The sequence below is a fragment of the Sprattus sprattus genome (genome assembly GCF_963457725.1).
Source record: "Sprattus sprattus genome assembly, chromosome: 2".
NCBI lineage: Eukaryota > Metazoa > Chordata > Actinopteri > Clupeiformes > Clupeidae > Sprattus > Sprattus sprattus.
In genome coordinates this window covers 64,497,248-64,511,033 of record NC_137921.1, presented here as the reverse complement: position 1 = coordinate 64,511,033, position 13,786 = coordinate 64,497,248, and the positions used below count along the sequence as shown (strand labels likewise).

At 41.6% G+C, this 13,786-nt stretch overlaps 2 protein-coding genes across 2 annotated transcripts in view; one reads left to right on the top strand and one right to left on the bottom strand.

The window, feature by feature from the left end:
* zdhhc14 (zDHHC palmitoyltransferase 14) overlaps window positions 1-5,398 on the bottom strand; it is a gene marked incomplete at both ends in the record, with an annotated part of 18,072 nt that extends 12,674 nt beyond the window's left edge. Inside the window, 2 exons of the mRNA XM_080833492.1 lie at window positions 1,128-1,288; window positions 5,160-5,398. Of these exons, the coding sequence (XP_080689618.1) occupies window positions 1,128-1,288; window positions 5,160-5,398 (400 nt within the window). The remainder of the gene's footprint in view (window positions 1-1,127; window positions 1,289-5,159) is intronic.
* A 1,413-nt stretch (window positions 5,399-6,811) lies between these two features.
* tmem242 (transmembrane protein 242) lies at window positions 6,812-11,311 on the top strand. The gene is made up of 4 exons (XM_080860598.1): window positions 6,812-6,913; window positions 7,298-7,398; window positions 10,281-10,418; window positions 11,164-11,311. The coding sequence occupies exons 1-4, from the start codon at window positions 6,823-6,825 to the stop codon at window positions 11,272-11,274; spliced, it is 441 nt and encodes a 146-aa protein (XP_080716724.1). The 5' UTR covers window positions 6,812-6,822; the 3' UTR covers window positions 11,275-11,311.
* The last annotated feature ends 2,475 nt before the right edge of the window (window positions 11,312-13,786 follow it).

The following is a 13,786-nucleotide window of genomic DNA, read 5'->3' as shown; positions in this document are numbered from 1 at the left end:
AAAGTCAGAAAGCGAGAGTCACTTTGTTCAGCCGCGAGTTCCATGACATGAGAACTGAAATCCGTGAAATTGAAACTCTATTCAGGAATTTGCCTGTGGACCAGTGAAATAAATAAAGAAAGAAAAGTTGTTATCAAGTGAGATGGGATTAGGAGCGAATTGAGAAGGGGAAAACAAGGTATCTGGGCAGAAGATGTGAAACTCGCGGCGCATAAAACAAATTGCTTCGTTCCGTCTAAAGAATGAAATGGTGCAAGAAGTGTATTCACCAAATTAACCGTCAGTTACCAACACAGAGTGAAGAATGGTGCATAATGCAGGATATGCATTGGTTAAAAATAGCACAGGAGCTGCTGAAAATGGATGGCTGCTTTTCACATGCAAAGCTTTCCTCTAATAATAGACTTGCCCGAGAAAACGAAAAGCTTCAGATCTTTGAAACAGTCGCAAAGTAATTATTTCTCTTCCCTGCTACTCAGAGTCAGAGTTTAATTAAAGTGGTTATGCCAAGGGGGTGTTTCTAGTGAAGACACAGCACATAATGGCATGAGAGAAGGAAAACCAATGCTTGTCCCATGGAGCCACTGATGGCTAGAACTTTTCAGTATTGACTGCAAGATTTAGATAAGATACGATAAGAGAACACTGTATTGATCCCCGGGCAGGGAAATTTGGGTGTTAACAGCAGCAGAGAGACAGATGAATAAAGGATAGAGAAGATATAAATAAAATACAAGTAAGTGATGTAAGTGTCCACAGTATATATATAAATGAACTTGTATGGTGTCTTGGTGAGGTGCAATAACAGAACTGTGGCATAGTGAGACAACAACTTACACCAACAGAACAGATGTTGAGTTCTTTATTCTGAGCTACAGATGAAAGGCAAACTATGTTGTCTTGGCCATTAAAAATACAACCATTTATTGACTAAGTACTGAAGAAAGAAAGAAAAAACATGAAGCCAAGAACCCAAAGAAATCCCAAAGACCCTTTGTCTTATCTACTCACACCTTTAGAGTTGGAATTTGCTAGAGGCCTTTCCATATTCTTTGACAACAAAAAAAACCCACATGTTGTGGAAAACACTTTGAGAGCAGAGGACAGCCGTGGTCAAGAGAGGTTACCTATCTGTCTCTCCAGATCTGCAGCCTCGTCTGGGGTGGCCCGAGGAAGAACGCCAGGGTCGCTGAAACTGGCCCTCAGCAGCATCCCCATCACGAAGAAGAACAACACCCCTCCAATGGCCGGGATGGCCGGGGTCAAGTTTGAAGCCAGGAACGGACAGCTGCAGCGGGCGGGAATAGAGAGCAAACACTGATATGGTGACATGGATATGATTCTCATGTGTCACTACAGTCAACTACACACCACTAAAGGGTGAGATTTCAGCTATTCTAAATGGTAATATAAGTATGCTAGCTTTGCCATCTATACAGACAATGCAAGTGGCCTGCTTGTTGTTTAACCAAGAAAGGAAGTAAACACATTAAAGTGCACATAGCTTAAAAACCATGAGGAAAAGAGACTAGCTCCTTTGATTTTGTGATATCATGCTACAATTGTGCATTACTACAATTTAGTTTTGCCTGGATCAGTAATGCAAGTCGTGGAGTGGGTTAAAGTCCTCAATAGGTTTAGCCCAAACACTGATGTTTTTGTTTTAAAGTAATTTTATTTTGGTGGCAAATTTCACGACTGAACTTCATTTGCTTGGAAAGACGTCGTAACCCTAAAATAAAGTCCAGCATCCTGAAGCACATTAAGTCAAATTAAACCACATTTAGCTCTAGGTTAAACACTAATTACATTAGAGTACACACTAGCATCTTTCCAACCTCTAATTGAATTAGGTGTTGGACAGTGGCAGTGTTTTCAATAATACCTTAAAGGAAACCACTCAATGTCTCAAACTCTTCCCCTCGTCCACCACAGCATGGGCGTGAACAGGGGCCGGTTCTTTCAATGGCAAACCTGTTATGGTTGACTTTTGGTATGAGAGCGTGCAAATAATAGCAACATTTCAGTTTTGGTTGGCGGGGTTTAAACATTTGTTTAAACAAACAGTGAAAACACAGATCCCTTTAAAAAGGTCCCCTTTGGAGTAATTGCTCAGCTGAAAACCCTCAAACGCAAACACTGCCAGAGGTTAACAAGCATGAACCTCACGCCACTTCATCAGTGATATACCTTCTCTGAGTAGACTCTCAATATCAACCCATGTGATAACAGACTCAAAAGTATGTACACAAAGAAAAGTATGTTAATCTGTGCAGCATTCGATACACAAAGGTCATTCAAAGTGCTGTACATTGGCATCTGTATGAAGTCGGCTGTTTTTTAACGTCAGTGCATGCAAATGTCAATATGATGTTCTGTCCTCCCACTACAGATGGCTTGAAATGACTGTTTTATTTAAAGCACAATCAGACAGAACTTAAAGTTCTCTCATCTGTGTGAAGTTGCTGTACATGGGGTACAGAGAGTGGCATGAGATCCTGTTTTTCTTGGCTCAGGGGACAGATTCCAATAATTCTCCGCGGGTGTTTCTCAGAAGATTCAATCGTGGCGAGATCCGAGATAGTCTCAGAGAGATTAGGTACAGTAGCTTCATATTCCTTTCAACATTTAACAGCGTGCAATACCTTTACGCCATTAAGTCATTTAGCAAAATCACTGAAATGTGAAGAATTTCTTTGAGAGTTATTTTCACTCCGTGATTTGGTGAACACTCAGTTGACCCAGTATGAAGCTTATTACCAGTCAATTTACCGGCCAATCAGCCCTGCATCTCAGGATCACAAATAGGTAGAAAACAACACATCTGCCAAATCCCTCTCAATACTGAGGCTACTAAATCAAAGGGTTAAAGGGTTCTGATAATTTAACTCTTACTTGAATGGAGATAGCTATGCTTTGAGCCTTTAAAAAGGACAACAACAACAACATGTAGATGAACATTTTCTTTCTCCACAGAAACGCAATGCTTTGATCCAGTTGGCAATCTTTACTCTTAGTAACTGGAACCCTCTGAACTGAATTAGATTGAAGAGGCAAGATGTTATCAGCCCTGGGCTCAAAATAGCATCATACTTCCCAGGGAAACACCATCTTTGATGATGGCGTCTGGAGCACTGATAATTAATGTTTTGTATGTTTGTCATGCGAGAGGGCTATTTCCACTCGACGCATGGTGGAGTGCTTGCAAACAAATTCGTCCACGGTTAGAGAGTTGTATTGATGAAAACAGACGTTTTACAAGGACACGGGGCTTTGAGTTACAGAGACTTGGCCTCTGGCAGTTGTTTGTATGTCTTGTCCCTCTCTGCAGTAACCCTCCCACTGCGTCTGCATCTGGGGACCTTCTGAGATCTCAAATAGAATGTCATGCAAGCAAATCAACATGGATCTGTGACCAGGCAAAGGCCCATAAAGTGAAAGTCATTGTTTCCCAGATTCCCGAGATTCTCCAGACATATAGTCATGAAAACTAATCAACGTCGAAATGTTATTAGAAGTTACTGCTGGAACAATGCTAACACCCAAAGTCCAATGCATCGATCCAGGCAAATATGAATCAAATTCTCCAATCACCAGGCATTTTCTGGTGGACAACATTTCCATGTCTGAGCCTAGAGACAATCACAGCCTTCTCCCCAGCCATGAAGGGAGAACAGTGTGACCACTCATGTGTTTTACCGCAGCATTGATGTCCAGTCTCCCTGAGACGAGGCCCTGACTGCTGTAGCCCTTCCACCACGTGGGTGGATGTTTTACATGGTTAATTCCTAAGGGTCGAGTCAGATGGCTGGGGGAACTTGTTACTTTTATAGCGTGTTCCACCTACAATGAGACTCGTCTGAGCGCAAAAGATTAAAACTGGGGGGGTTGGGGGTTGGCTCGTGGTTGCCTAGGTGACAAGGGGCTGTAGCAGAGCGTGCACATACACACAAAAGCTGCTGGAACAAGTTTCCATGGAAACGGGAACAGCAAATTGTGGTATCTGGGAAGTTGTGAGGAATGTAGAGCGTATAAAAGATGAAAAGATTGAGGTAGGGGGAAAGGGAATAATGCTTAGATCGGAGATGCACATACTTCGTTCTTACCCTCCTTCTATACTTGGCTCTGTCTCATGATAACAGGATGAGGTCTTCGTAACTGCTTGCAATGGATCTTTATAAAAATTCTATTCTATTCTATTCTATGCTATATTGAAGCCAACCCTTAACACAATGTGCTGAACTGAAAAGTCAAATACAATTCCCAACGGTCTTTTAAAACCACAGGGTTTCAGTGCCAGGACTTTTCCTTGATCACCCTTGATCAAGTTTTATCCAGATATGGCATGGTTGGCATCTACATCAGATTATAACTTCTTGTGAGCCAAAATGGATGAAATGAACAAAATCTAATTTGTGTATGCCAAACCATGGTTGGGAACAAGGAACTAGGATTGCTAGGCTGAGTCAACTGAATGAGTGATGGCTTATTCCTGCTTTAAAGCAAGGCTGTCAATAAAGAGAACACAAGACCATCTTGTTAGAATTGTAGCTATCTGAGCTCTGGGAGCCTTGATGGCATTGGAATAAATACAGTTGGGACTCCCATCTAGTTTAACATCATCGAGGAACACAAGTAACTCATCAAAAATGCGTTGAATATGTAGGGTTAACCAATTCTACCGATTTTCAATTCTTCCACTTTAACGTCATGACATTGGTTAGTATTAAATGGCCAGAGTGGTGAAGTGGTCGGGTCAGTGGCAGGCACAGTGCCTCTCTGAGAAAAGCCTACATTGTTGGTGCTGCTGTTATCCGGTGAGCAGTGAGAAGCAGTTTGTATTGCAAAATATTTCCATCACGTTACATTCAATCCCAGCCAGTCTTGTACAACCAATTGTGAGAATAATGGTCCTAGTTGTAGACAAGGTAAGAAAGTGTGTGAAAGTATTTGCAGGTCAGAGTTAAGACTATTGAAGGCACAACTGTTCTTACCCCATGTGAAAATGGACAAACCTGGAAAAAAAATGTAATACCTCGGCAACGTACAGCGGCATAACTTTTGTATGTAATTTCTACATTGACTGAACGGCAGTGTGAGTAAACATGCAATGGTCTATTCCTAAGTATGGACATATAATCTTCACAACAATGACTTACTCAAATGCGAAGAAGAGTCCACTTGTAACCATGATGAGAACCATAGTAAGGTAAAAGACACCAGTCTGCTTTGCCATCATTAACCTCCCATCACAGTAGAACTTGTTCCGTCCAGGAAAGACTCGCCACTTTCTTGTATGGATCTTCTTCTTATGTGGCGTCTCCATTGGCGATGAATTTCGCGTGCAGACCTGACTGTACTGACATTCCCGAACGGGCTCATCAACTCCGAGATGCATCTGTCTAATGCTTACGAGGCTCAAGCAGAAAGGAATTCAAGGGCAGTCACAGGAGACCATAACAAGGGAATGGACAGATGCGTGTCTCAACTTTGGCAGCGTGAATTAAGAAAGATAAAAAAAAAGAAGAAAAAAATAATAGCTCCTCACGATACGTTCAGGCAGTGCTCAATTGTATCCTACAGGCTACATTTTGTCTCACATGTGAAACCGAGGGGCAATAGGCTTTGAACTCAGCAGAGAATAGGACTAAAAGAAAACATATTCTTCCACCACGACAGGTAGGCTAGGCTAGGCTACTTTACCAAACGCTCTGTGTCGGAACATTTAAATATTAATTTCATTATGGTTTCTGGCTACAGACTGAATGTAAAACGAATCGCCAGTCGATTTTATACCCTACATCGAATGAGAATGTCTGTTCAAGCTTCAATGTAAGCAATCCCCCAAATATCCAACCAACACGAGAAATCGTGTTTTTTCTGAAAAATAACAAACACGTCCTTCATGTGTCCCTTTATCCCTTGACAGGCAAGAAACGGTGATTTTAAAATGTCCACAGATTACATCGCATGAAACCCTGCTTCAGTTAAAATGCTGAAACATCCGTCGAATCAGATGCGGCCACAAAATGCAACATCCATGCAAAGAAGCTGAGCGCGTCTCTCCATAAATAAGAAAACAAAGCGTGTTGTCTGCTGCAGTCGTCTACGAGCGCAAAGCAATGTAGGGTATTTTTTATACCACTACAAGAAACAAGCCCTGAAACATGCAATATGGAGCTTAACCTTTGTCATTAATTCACGGGGTGGAAACTCGAGCCAGAGAATCGCGAAAGCATGGAGCCCGCCACCTTCACGCATAGGCTACTGCCCACCAAATATCAGAGTCTAGCCTGTCAGACAACCCTAATGGAGCCGCGCGTTGAACCACTGGAAATGTAGTAGGATATTGATCTCGCTAATCATATCGCGTATGATTTTATTGTATTTTAAACGTTTCGCAGAAGCCTACTTTCGTCGTCATCTAAATTACTTTTACATATATTTGTTTGCTGTAAAGGCAAATCCACACAATACCATGTATCGTTCCCACTCTTGACCTATGACTCATTTATTCGTGTATATTTCCTTGAGTGGTAAACTATCTACAAACTGCTGCGAAGAGTTGTAAAGCCACATTTTTCGTTGGTCTAGTAGCCACAGTAGGTTCCAACTTAGTCACCAACAAATAACGCTTATTTACCAAACTTTTAGTTCACCTATGTAGGCTACATCAGACGTATTCACAGAAAACAGCCCACTAGCGATAATGCATGAACCTGAACTCCACAGCAGCATCAGTAAAACGGACAAAAACACACGGAACCATAGTCCAGTTTAAATGTTCAGCACGGAAGGCTGTAGAGGTAGGACAAGCTGAAGATGACAGCTGAGAAAGAGCACACCACACTGAAAGTCAAGCCTCAAGTTATGGCAGAAGAGGTTGATGAAGCGAAAATGCAGATGTTAACAGGTGCGCGAGAATGACTGTTAAAAGGCATATTTGTACCCTATGCTGCGATGGTGTTGTTATTTAGCTGACGTTGTCGTTGATTGTTTCTTGGACACGCTAGCTGATTAGCTTAGCTTACATTTGCTACTAGCTAGCTTTCTATGTAACTTCACTAGCCAAGTCCTCTCGATACAGGTATGATGATTACCTTGCGATCGATTTCATGTAACGTTGATCAATTTGCGTAGTTTACGTATAGAAAAAACAATAATATGATACATTTCATTGACACATGAAGTAATGTTAATCAAATTTAAGATTGTACCACTATAACCTTGTTAACATCTAACGTTAGCCTGTATTGGCGATAGTTCACATTGCTCAACCTTGACTGTGGTTTCACAGGTGGTGCTTTTCTAACCACTGTGGCAACAGCTGGTATGTTTGCGGGGTTTGGCTCTACCCTGGCATTGGCGAAGAAGAAGAGTCCCGAATGGTTCAGCAAGGTATTAGACATCTCTTGACCGCACTGTGTTATTGAATAACGTGATCAGTTGACTATTTACGTTCCTTTAACACTATAGCCTATGATTATACCCAATTTATCATTTGAATGATTATAACATAACTGGATAGACTTCGCTGAATGTCCCCTTGGAAATCTAACAGGATTTGGTTTAGCAAGGGAGTATTTCAATCTGTCAGTTGTGCAACTTCAAAGTTGATGATAAAGGCATTACCTGCATGTCGAGCAGATAGCCAAAATACGAGTCAGTATGGTACTTCTAAAGTGTGCTGCGATTTTGTAGAAAAATCCTCAGCTGATATTGTGTATAGACGTCATTATTGTCTTATTGATACCTGTCAACTCTTAAGTTTTATCCTTGAGAAGGATTTTCAACATTTCTCTTGTCACGGACGTAACATGGATTTTAACAATCAATTGCATAAACAAGTAGTGCGGCTCACGACATCTGCGTAGTATACTCCCGCGGATACTGCTTCGCGCAATGCGGACACGGACTTGCGCATGATGTCTCCAAAGTATACCGGTTGTTCTGCTGTTGATGACGCACCTCAGAGCACAAGCTCAATCCCAATATTAGAAATAATATCTCGAGGTCGTGTGAATCTACAGTAAAGACTGCTCAGGTTTTATTGGTCTATAGTTTTGTCTGCTCGCTCATAACCATTTACACCGTAATCTAAAAAGCAATCGCTACTTACCTTAAAATATCAATACTGGTAATCTGATCAACTATGAAGCATAAGTAAACAAAACTAAATTTTTATCAGCATCTGGTAGTTGTATTCCCATGGAGCAAACATACATTGTGCACCTGTACTGCAAGTTACTTTGCATAAAAGTGTCTGCAAAATTAATACATAGATCTTGTTTTCTTTTGACCCTGAGCCAGTGCTTGAAAACCTGCATGCACATACAAAGCCATCACACACAACTCTGCACAGACACAACATTTTGGTGTTGCGTGGACTGTGCTGATGATGACATTTGCGTCATGGGCACTGTGCGCAGACAGACCCTGCAGGAGTTTAGTTGCTTGCTACCTTAAAGGCTACAGTCAACGGTGTTTCAGTTAACAGCAGATCATCATAGAACAATCTTTTTACCTCTATAGGGCGAACATTGACCAGTTGAAAAAATGCTGTGCAAATGTAACAGTATGTTTGCACATGTTGTATTTTATTGTTTGTGTGTGGGTGGCTCACGGATTTCAGTCACTTAACCTCACGACTTTCAATAATGTTTACTTGCTAGGTATGCAGTGATAATTATGGGTAAAAGTATAGCTCCACCATTAAGGTCACACAACTGGCTATCTTTTAAGGTCAGTGGAGGTCGTGGTCACTTTAAAGTTTAAGTAACATAGTGAGTAGTGTAATGTCGGTGTGTTAGAAATGAAAATGTACTTGTCTACATGGGTGGACATAGATTTGCAAATCCTCACAGAAAATGAGGTGGCACAATTCAAAACCTTTGCCATATATTTTGCAGTGCACCAAGGAGCTGAGCTTTTTTTTTTTTCTTCTATTTTTAAACTTTGGGTTTGTCTCTGTAAACATCTTGACTAATTGTGGCTCCTAAAGTGGCTGAATTAGATTAAGAGCAGAGGTATGCGTCTGTGAGGTCACTGTGACCCTTAGAACAGGCTTCTGAAAGTATTTAAAAGACTAGCACAGATATGACTACCACAAAACAAATACGACTACCACAGAACATTATGAAGTGGTAAAAAAAGCAAAAACCCAATGAGTCACCATCTACTGACTTCATGCAGTTGTTTGTGGGACAGTGATGTCAAAACTGCTTTTCATATCAATTATATTTGTCCTTGTGCTAACTTCACAGTAATTCTATATTGCGGCAATCCACTGGACAGTCGAGGGATGCTGAAGCTAAATCTTTCCAGGGTTGGTTTTTATGTTTTGAGAGACACTACAGAATGCCCTACCAGAGTCAGCATAATGGTTGCACTGCAGTGTCTGAGTTCGTTATCAACAACAAGCCATCCTTCAGACACGCAGACAGTGACTAATTCTTCCTCTAAAATTGTGGCTGGGTCTTGATGGGTTTTAATAATAGCTAATTGAATTACCAATCATGACGTATGGCAGTGGCAACCTCATGCTGTGGGGATATTTCTTGACTGCAGGAATGGGGAACTTTTGGGCATTGAAGAGGATGAATGGAATTCAAATCTACACAATATCACCTGTGGCAGTCTCTTGTTAAACTAAAAAGCCCTGATCAAAATCCTACTGAGAATCTGTCCAGGACCGCCAAAATAATGGGGAAAACTGCAGAACAATGGGCAAAGCTGAAACAGTCTCACTTCAGAAGACTTGTTAAAAGTATTCATGTATAGGGATTGAATACTTATGCAAGCAGCTCTTTTTCTATTTTTTAGTAATTGATTTATTTAGAATTTTAGTAGACAAATAACTTAACAATATACTAGTGTAAGTGTCACAATACTGATTGGGAAAATATGTGTAAGTATCTTGTAGAACAGAAAATGGTGGTGACTTTCAGGGGGGTTTAATACTTTCTCAAGCCACTGTCTTCTGTTGCATGTACTGCTTATGTTTTCTATTGGGCTTGTTCAGTCTCATTCCCCTTCTCAGGTCCTCTTGGCTATTTTCATCTCTTTCAGCCTCGTCTGTTACAGCTACTGTCCCTGTTAACACGAGATAAAAACCCTCGAGTCTGAAAAATGACACATTACAAGACTCAATGATGTCAGCTGTTCATATGAATTATGTCCCAAAGGTGTAGAGACAAGCTCTGAAGTTTCCCCCCTGGATCGGTGTGCTTCCTAACACATACCCTATAAATAGATGTGTGTGTGTTTGTCCTCTCTGCCAGGGTATGGTGGGTTCTGCAGTGGTACCGGAGAGCGGCGCGTCCTTGGCTCTGCGGGCCCTGGGATGGGGCTCCCTCTATGCCTGGTGTGGTGTGGGTCTGATAACCTTCGCTGTCTGGAAGGCCATGGGCGTCCATAGTGTGAGTATCAGGTGGTGCACACCAGGAAGACTGCACTGAACAGGGCCTGTCTTAGAGCCAAATGACAAACCATTTCCCAATACATCAGCTGTCCTCCACCCTGGCATTTTACATTCATTTCTGTTTTACCTTATTGTCAATCATGTGGAATGTTTTACAAACTGCTTTATTTAAGCAATCTACCATGAGTGGGAGTGGGGTAGGTAAGGGATAATCCCATGGGTGGTGTTCAGCCGTAGCCACCGAGGCCGCACGAGTGCTATATTGCTTTTATAAAACAATTCTACCGTCAACAAATTAACATTTCAACACAAAGTTATTGATTAAAAATGGTTTATTTCGCCATTGTTTCTCCGCAACAAAAAATAGTTCCATTGTCAACGTAGTGGTTTGGAATTTTAAGAATTTTGAATTAAGGGTTATCAACGCAAATTTTTCATCGCGGAGTGATTTATTATTAGCTGTGAAAAGTCCCGTAACTGTTGGTATATTGACGAATAACCTATAGCATGGAACGTCTCTCGTTCAATCAGAAACAGCTAAATTACGCGATAGAACCCAATTGTTTTATAAAAAGTATTATTATCTGCCTGTCCATACGTCCTTCAGTGCAATACGCATGATGATTAGGCCCGTGAACCTTCCTCTTTTGTGGCCACTGCTTTCCCCGTAAAGCAAGTTAAACATTGAATGCTGTACACATTATTGCACATAAAACAAACCTTCAGCTTTCTCTTTCTCTCAGTTGACAGAGTACAGACAGAAGATGCAGTCCTTCTTCCCCGCCATCCCAAAGAACGAGGTGGCCAACGCAGAGCCCGTTGACTGGGACGCCATCTTCCAGACCAAATCATAAGGGTCCCTACCTGCCCTGAACCTCAGCCACCGCCGGCACACGGCGACTTCACAAAACAGATATCAGGGACTCGACAGTCATGCATGTCTCTCATGAAATGACCTTATTGAGGTCAGACGACGTCAGACAGCATGGTGACCACGTTTTTTTGTTGAAAGACACTGTGCACTTTGGATCTCCCCACTGCATACGACATGAGACCCCTGATGCAAGGTGGCGAGTTCAGAAGACTGGACTCCTGGGTCCCATTCGGGGCTGAAGCCTACTGCGGGAGTGGAGGAAGGGGAGCAGGGAGAGACTGTGCCAGCGTTCCACAGCGTTGGTCGTCATTTCTCCCCATTATAGGTTGATTTCAAAAGGGACGAGCGGTCACTTGGTCACGGATGTCTGGAGGTGGTAGATGTCTTTGCCTTCAGCTCTTGCTTCCTCTTATTACTTTGGATGTTGGCTTGTCAAAGCTGGTAAAGTGTACATCTAATTCTGAGAGATGGTTTTAAAGTTCTCAGCTAAAAAGACTGGATTTTGTGTTACCGTCAAGAGAGAGGGGCAAAAGATGGTTGTTTGTGTGTGTGTGTGTGTGTGTGTGCGTGCACATTATTACGTGAACTTAATTAATCAAGTAGCCTGGGTCCCTTTAAGCAGGGTCCTAGTGCCGTTTAAATCAGCGCATGATGTGCCAATTATGCTTCATGACCTGCAATTAGAGTCAGATGTTCATCTGGAGGCCGTAGCCAGCGATGCTAGGACCAGACATCTAAAGGGGGCTGAAAACAAAATCTTTAAATGGTTGCACAAGGGTCAAAAAATACTTGCTTGTGCGTCATCCCGAAATGGTGCTTGTTACCACTAGTGATGTTTGTCCTGTGCATTTAGCACACGTAATCTGGTTCCAGGAATCTGTCATGCAAGCCATGGTATCGCAGGAGTAGGGAGAGGGGAGATTGAGAGGGGGGTGAAGATGTGCACTGATGGTGTAGGGCTGAGACCTTTACTGAGGTTCCTGGAGGGCCTTCCAGGCCAGGCAAGTTCTGAGATTGGGTGAATGTAGAGTGGGTGAATGTGGAGTGTTAACAGGACCAGTGAAGTTCCTGTTCAGTCAGCCAGAAGGCATTCTGTCCATGATGCATTATCCCGTATAAATCTGTGTTATCAGGTTGAAGCTGTCGTGTTTGTTTATTTGAGATGTGTATGTTGAAGGTAACTTGTTTTTACTTGATTTAAATGTATTGTATGTCACTGTAATGTCACTTTTTCTTTCATATTGTTTGAGTGAATGTCAATGTGGTGAATGTGTTTAAAGAACAACACAAAACACTCAAGAACCACGGTCACAGTGCTCAGCCAGATTTCATGTACATTTACTTTTTAACATGTGGAACATGTAGTATAAAGACTTTATACTGAATAAACAATGGTCTTCAAATCAAATGGAGAAAAGAGAGTTTACATAGACTTTACATTTGTGGGAATTTGCATGTTGAAGTCATTCTGCCATTGTTACTCTGCATCAACAGCATCCTGGACTACCCTTTATAGAGTCCCTCCAGAATAAAATATCATCTTGACGTTTCTGAATAGGTCTGTCGTTGGTTTACAAAAAAAACAAACAATAAAAGCAAAGACCAAAAACAGCCTTCTTGGCGGAGGTTCCCATCCGTGTCTGACGCGCCCCAGTGTAACAGCACAGAGCCGTAAAGAAACACCCCCCTCGTCTCAAGTCACTAAAATATCCAGCCACTGAACAGTATCTTCGATAGGAATCATTATAATCAACTGCCATTACTTTTGTGTAATACCACGTCTCTTGGAGATAAAAAAAAGGACAAACATAACCATTAAAAGGACCCCTGCTGCATGTCCGAAAATTGCTATTTACAAAAGGGGCCTGTGGATACTGTAGGATGAAGCAGAGAAGAAGAGGAGGAACACAGAGAGGGAGAGAGACGGTCACGTGTTCAGCCGGCTGCCTGTGATCATGCTTATACAGAAAAGGCGAGTGAGTTTTGCAACACCATCGCTTGTTTTTTTCCTGTTTTTTATTTATTCTATTTTTTTTTTTTTTAGAAAAAAACCCTCGCTCTTATACTGGTGCGGCTCTACAGTACAATACTGGTGGGCAAAATGTTTTTAAAATATTGCCTGTGGTCAATAAAATATGAATTCACATTAGGTTAACCTCCCTCTCCCTCCAACAAGCCAGACTACATCCTATTGCACAATGCATTTTTTTTCTCTGAACTGGATACGTGTATATCTTGAGTAGAGTCAGCGCTTTAACACATGGCAAGAGTTTCTATCTACAACATGTCTTACAATTTAAATAAATCTGCATCCCCCAAAAATCAGACAAACAAAAGCCCCACAGAAAAATAACAGACACAATTATAAAACATTGAAAGAGCCAAATACCCTCAGAAACTACCAGACCTATCATCCAATATCAGCTTCGGTTAAAGCAAATGAAAAAAAAACATAGAAAAAAATAGAAAAAGAAATAAAACACCAAGTATTA

Coding starts and splice junctions, on each gene's coding strand:
- tmem242 (XM_080860598.1), top strand. CDS start 6,823: ATGACAGCTGAGAAAGAGCACACCACACTGAAAGTCAAGCCTCAAGTT. Junction 7,399..10,280: donor GTCCCGAATGGTTCAGCAAG/GTATTAGACATC, acceptor CCTCTCTGCCAG/GGTATGGTGGGTTCTGCAGT. Junction 10,419..11,163: donor AGGCCATGGGCGTCCATAGT/GTGAGTATCAGG, acceptor TCTTTCTCTCAG/TTGACAGAGTACAGACAGAA.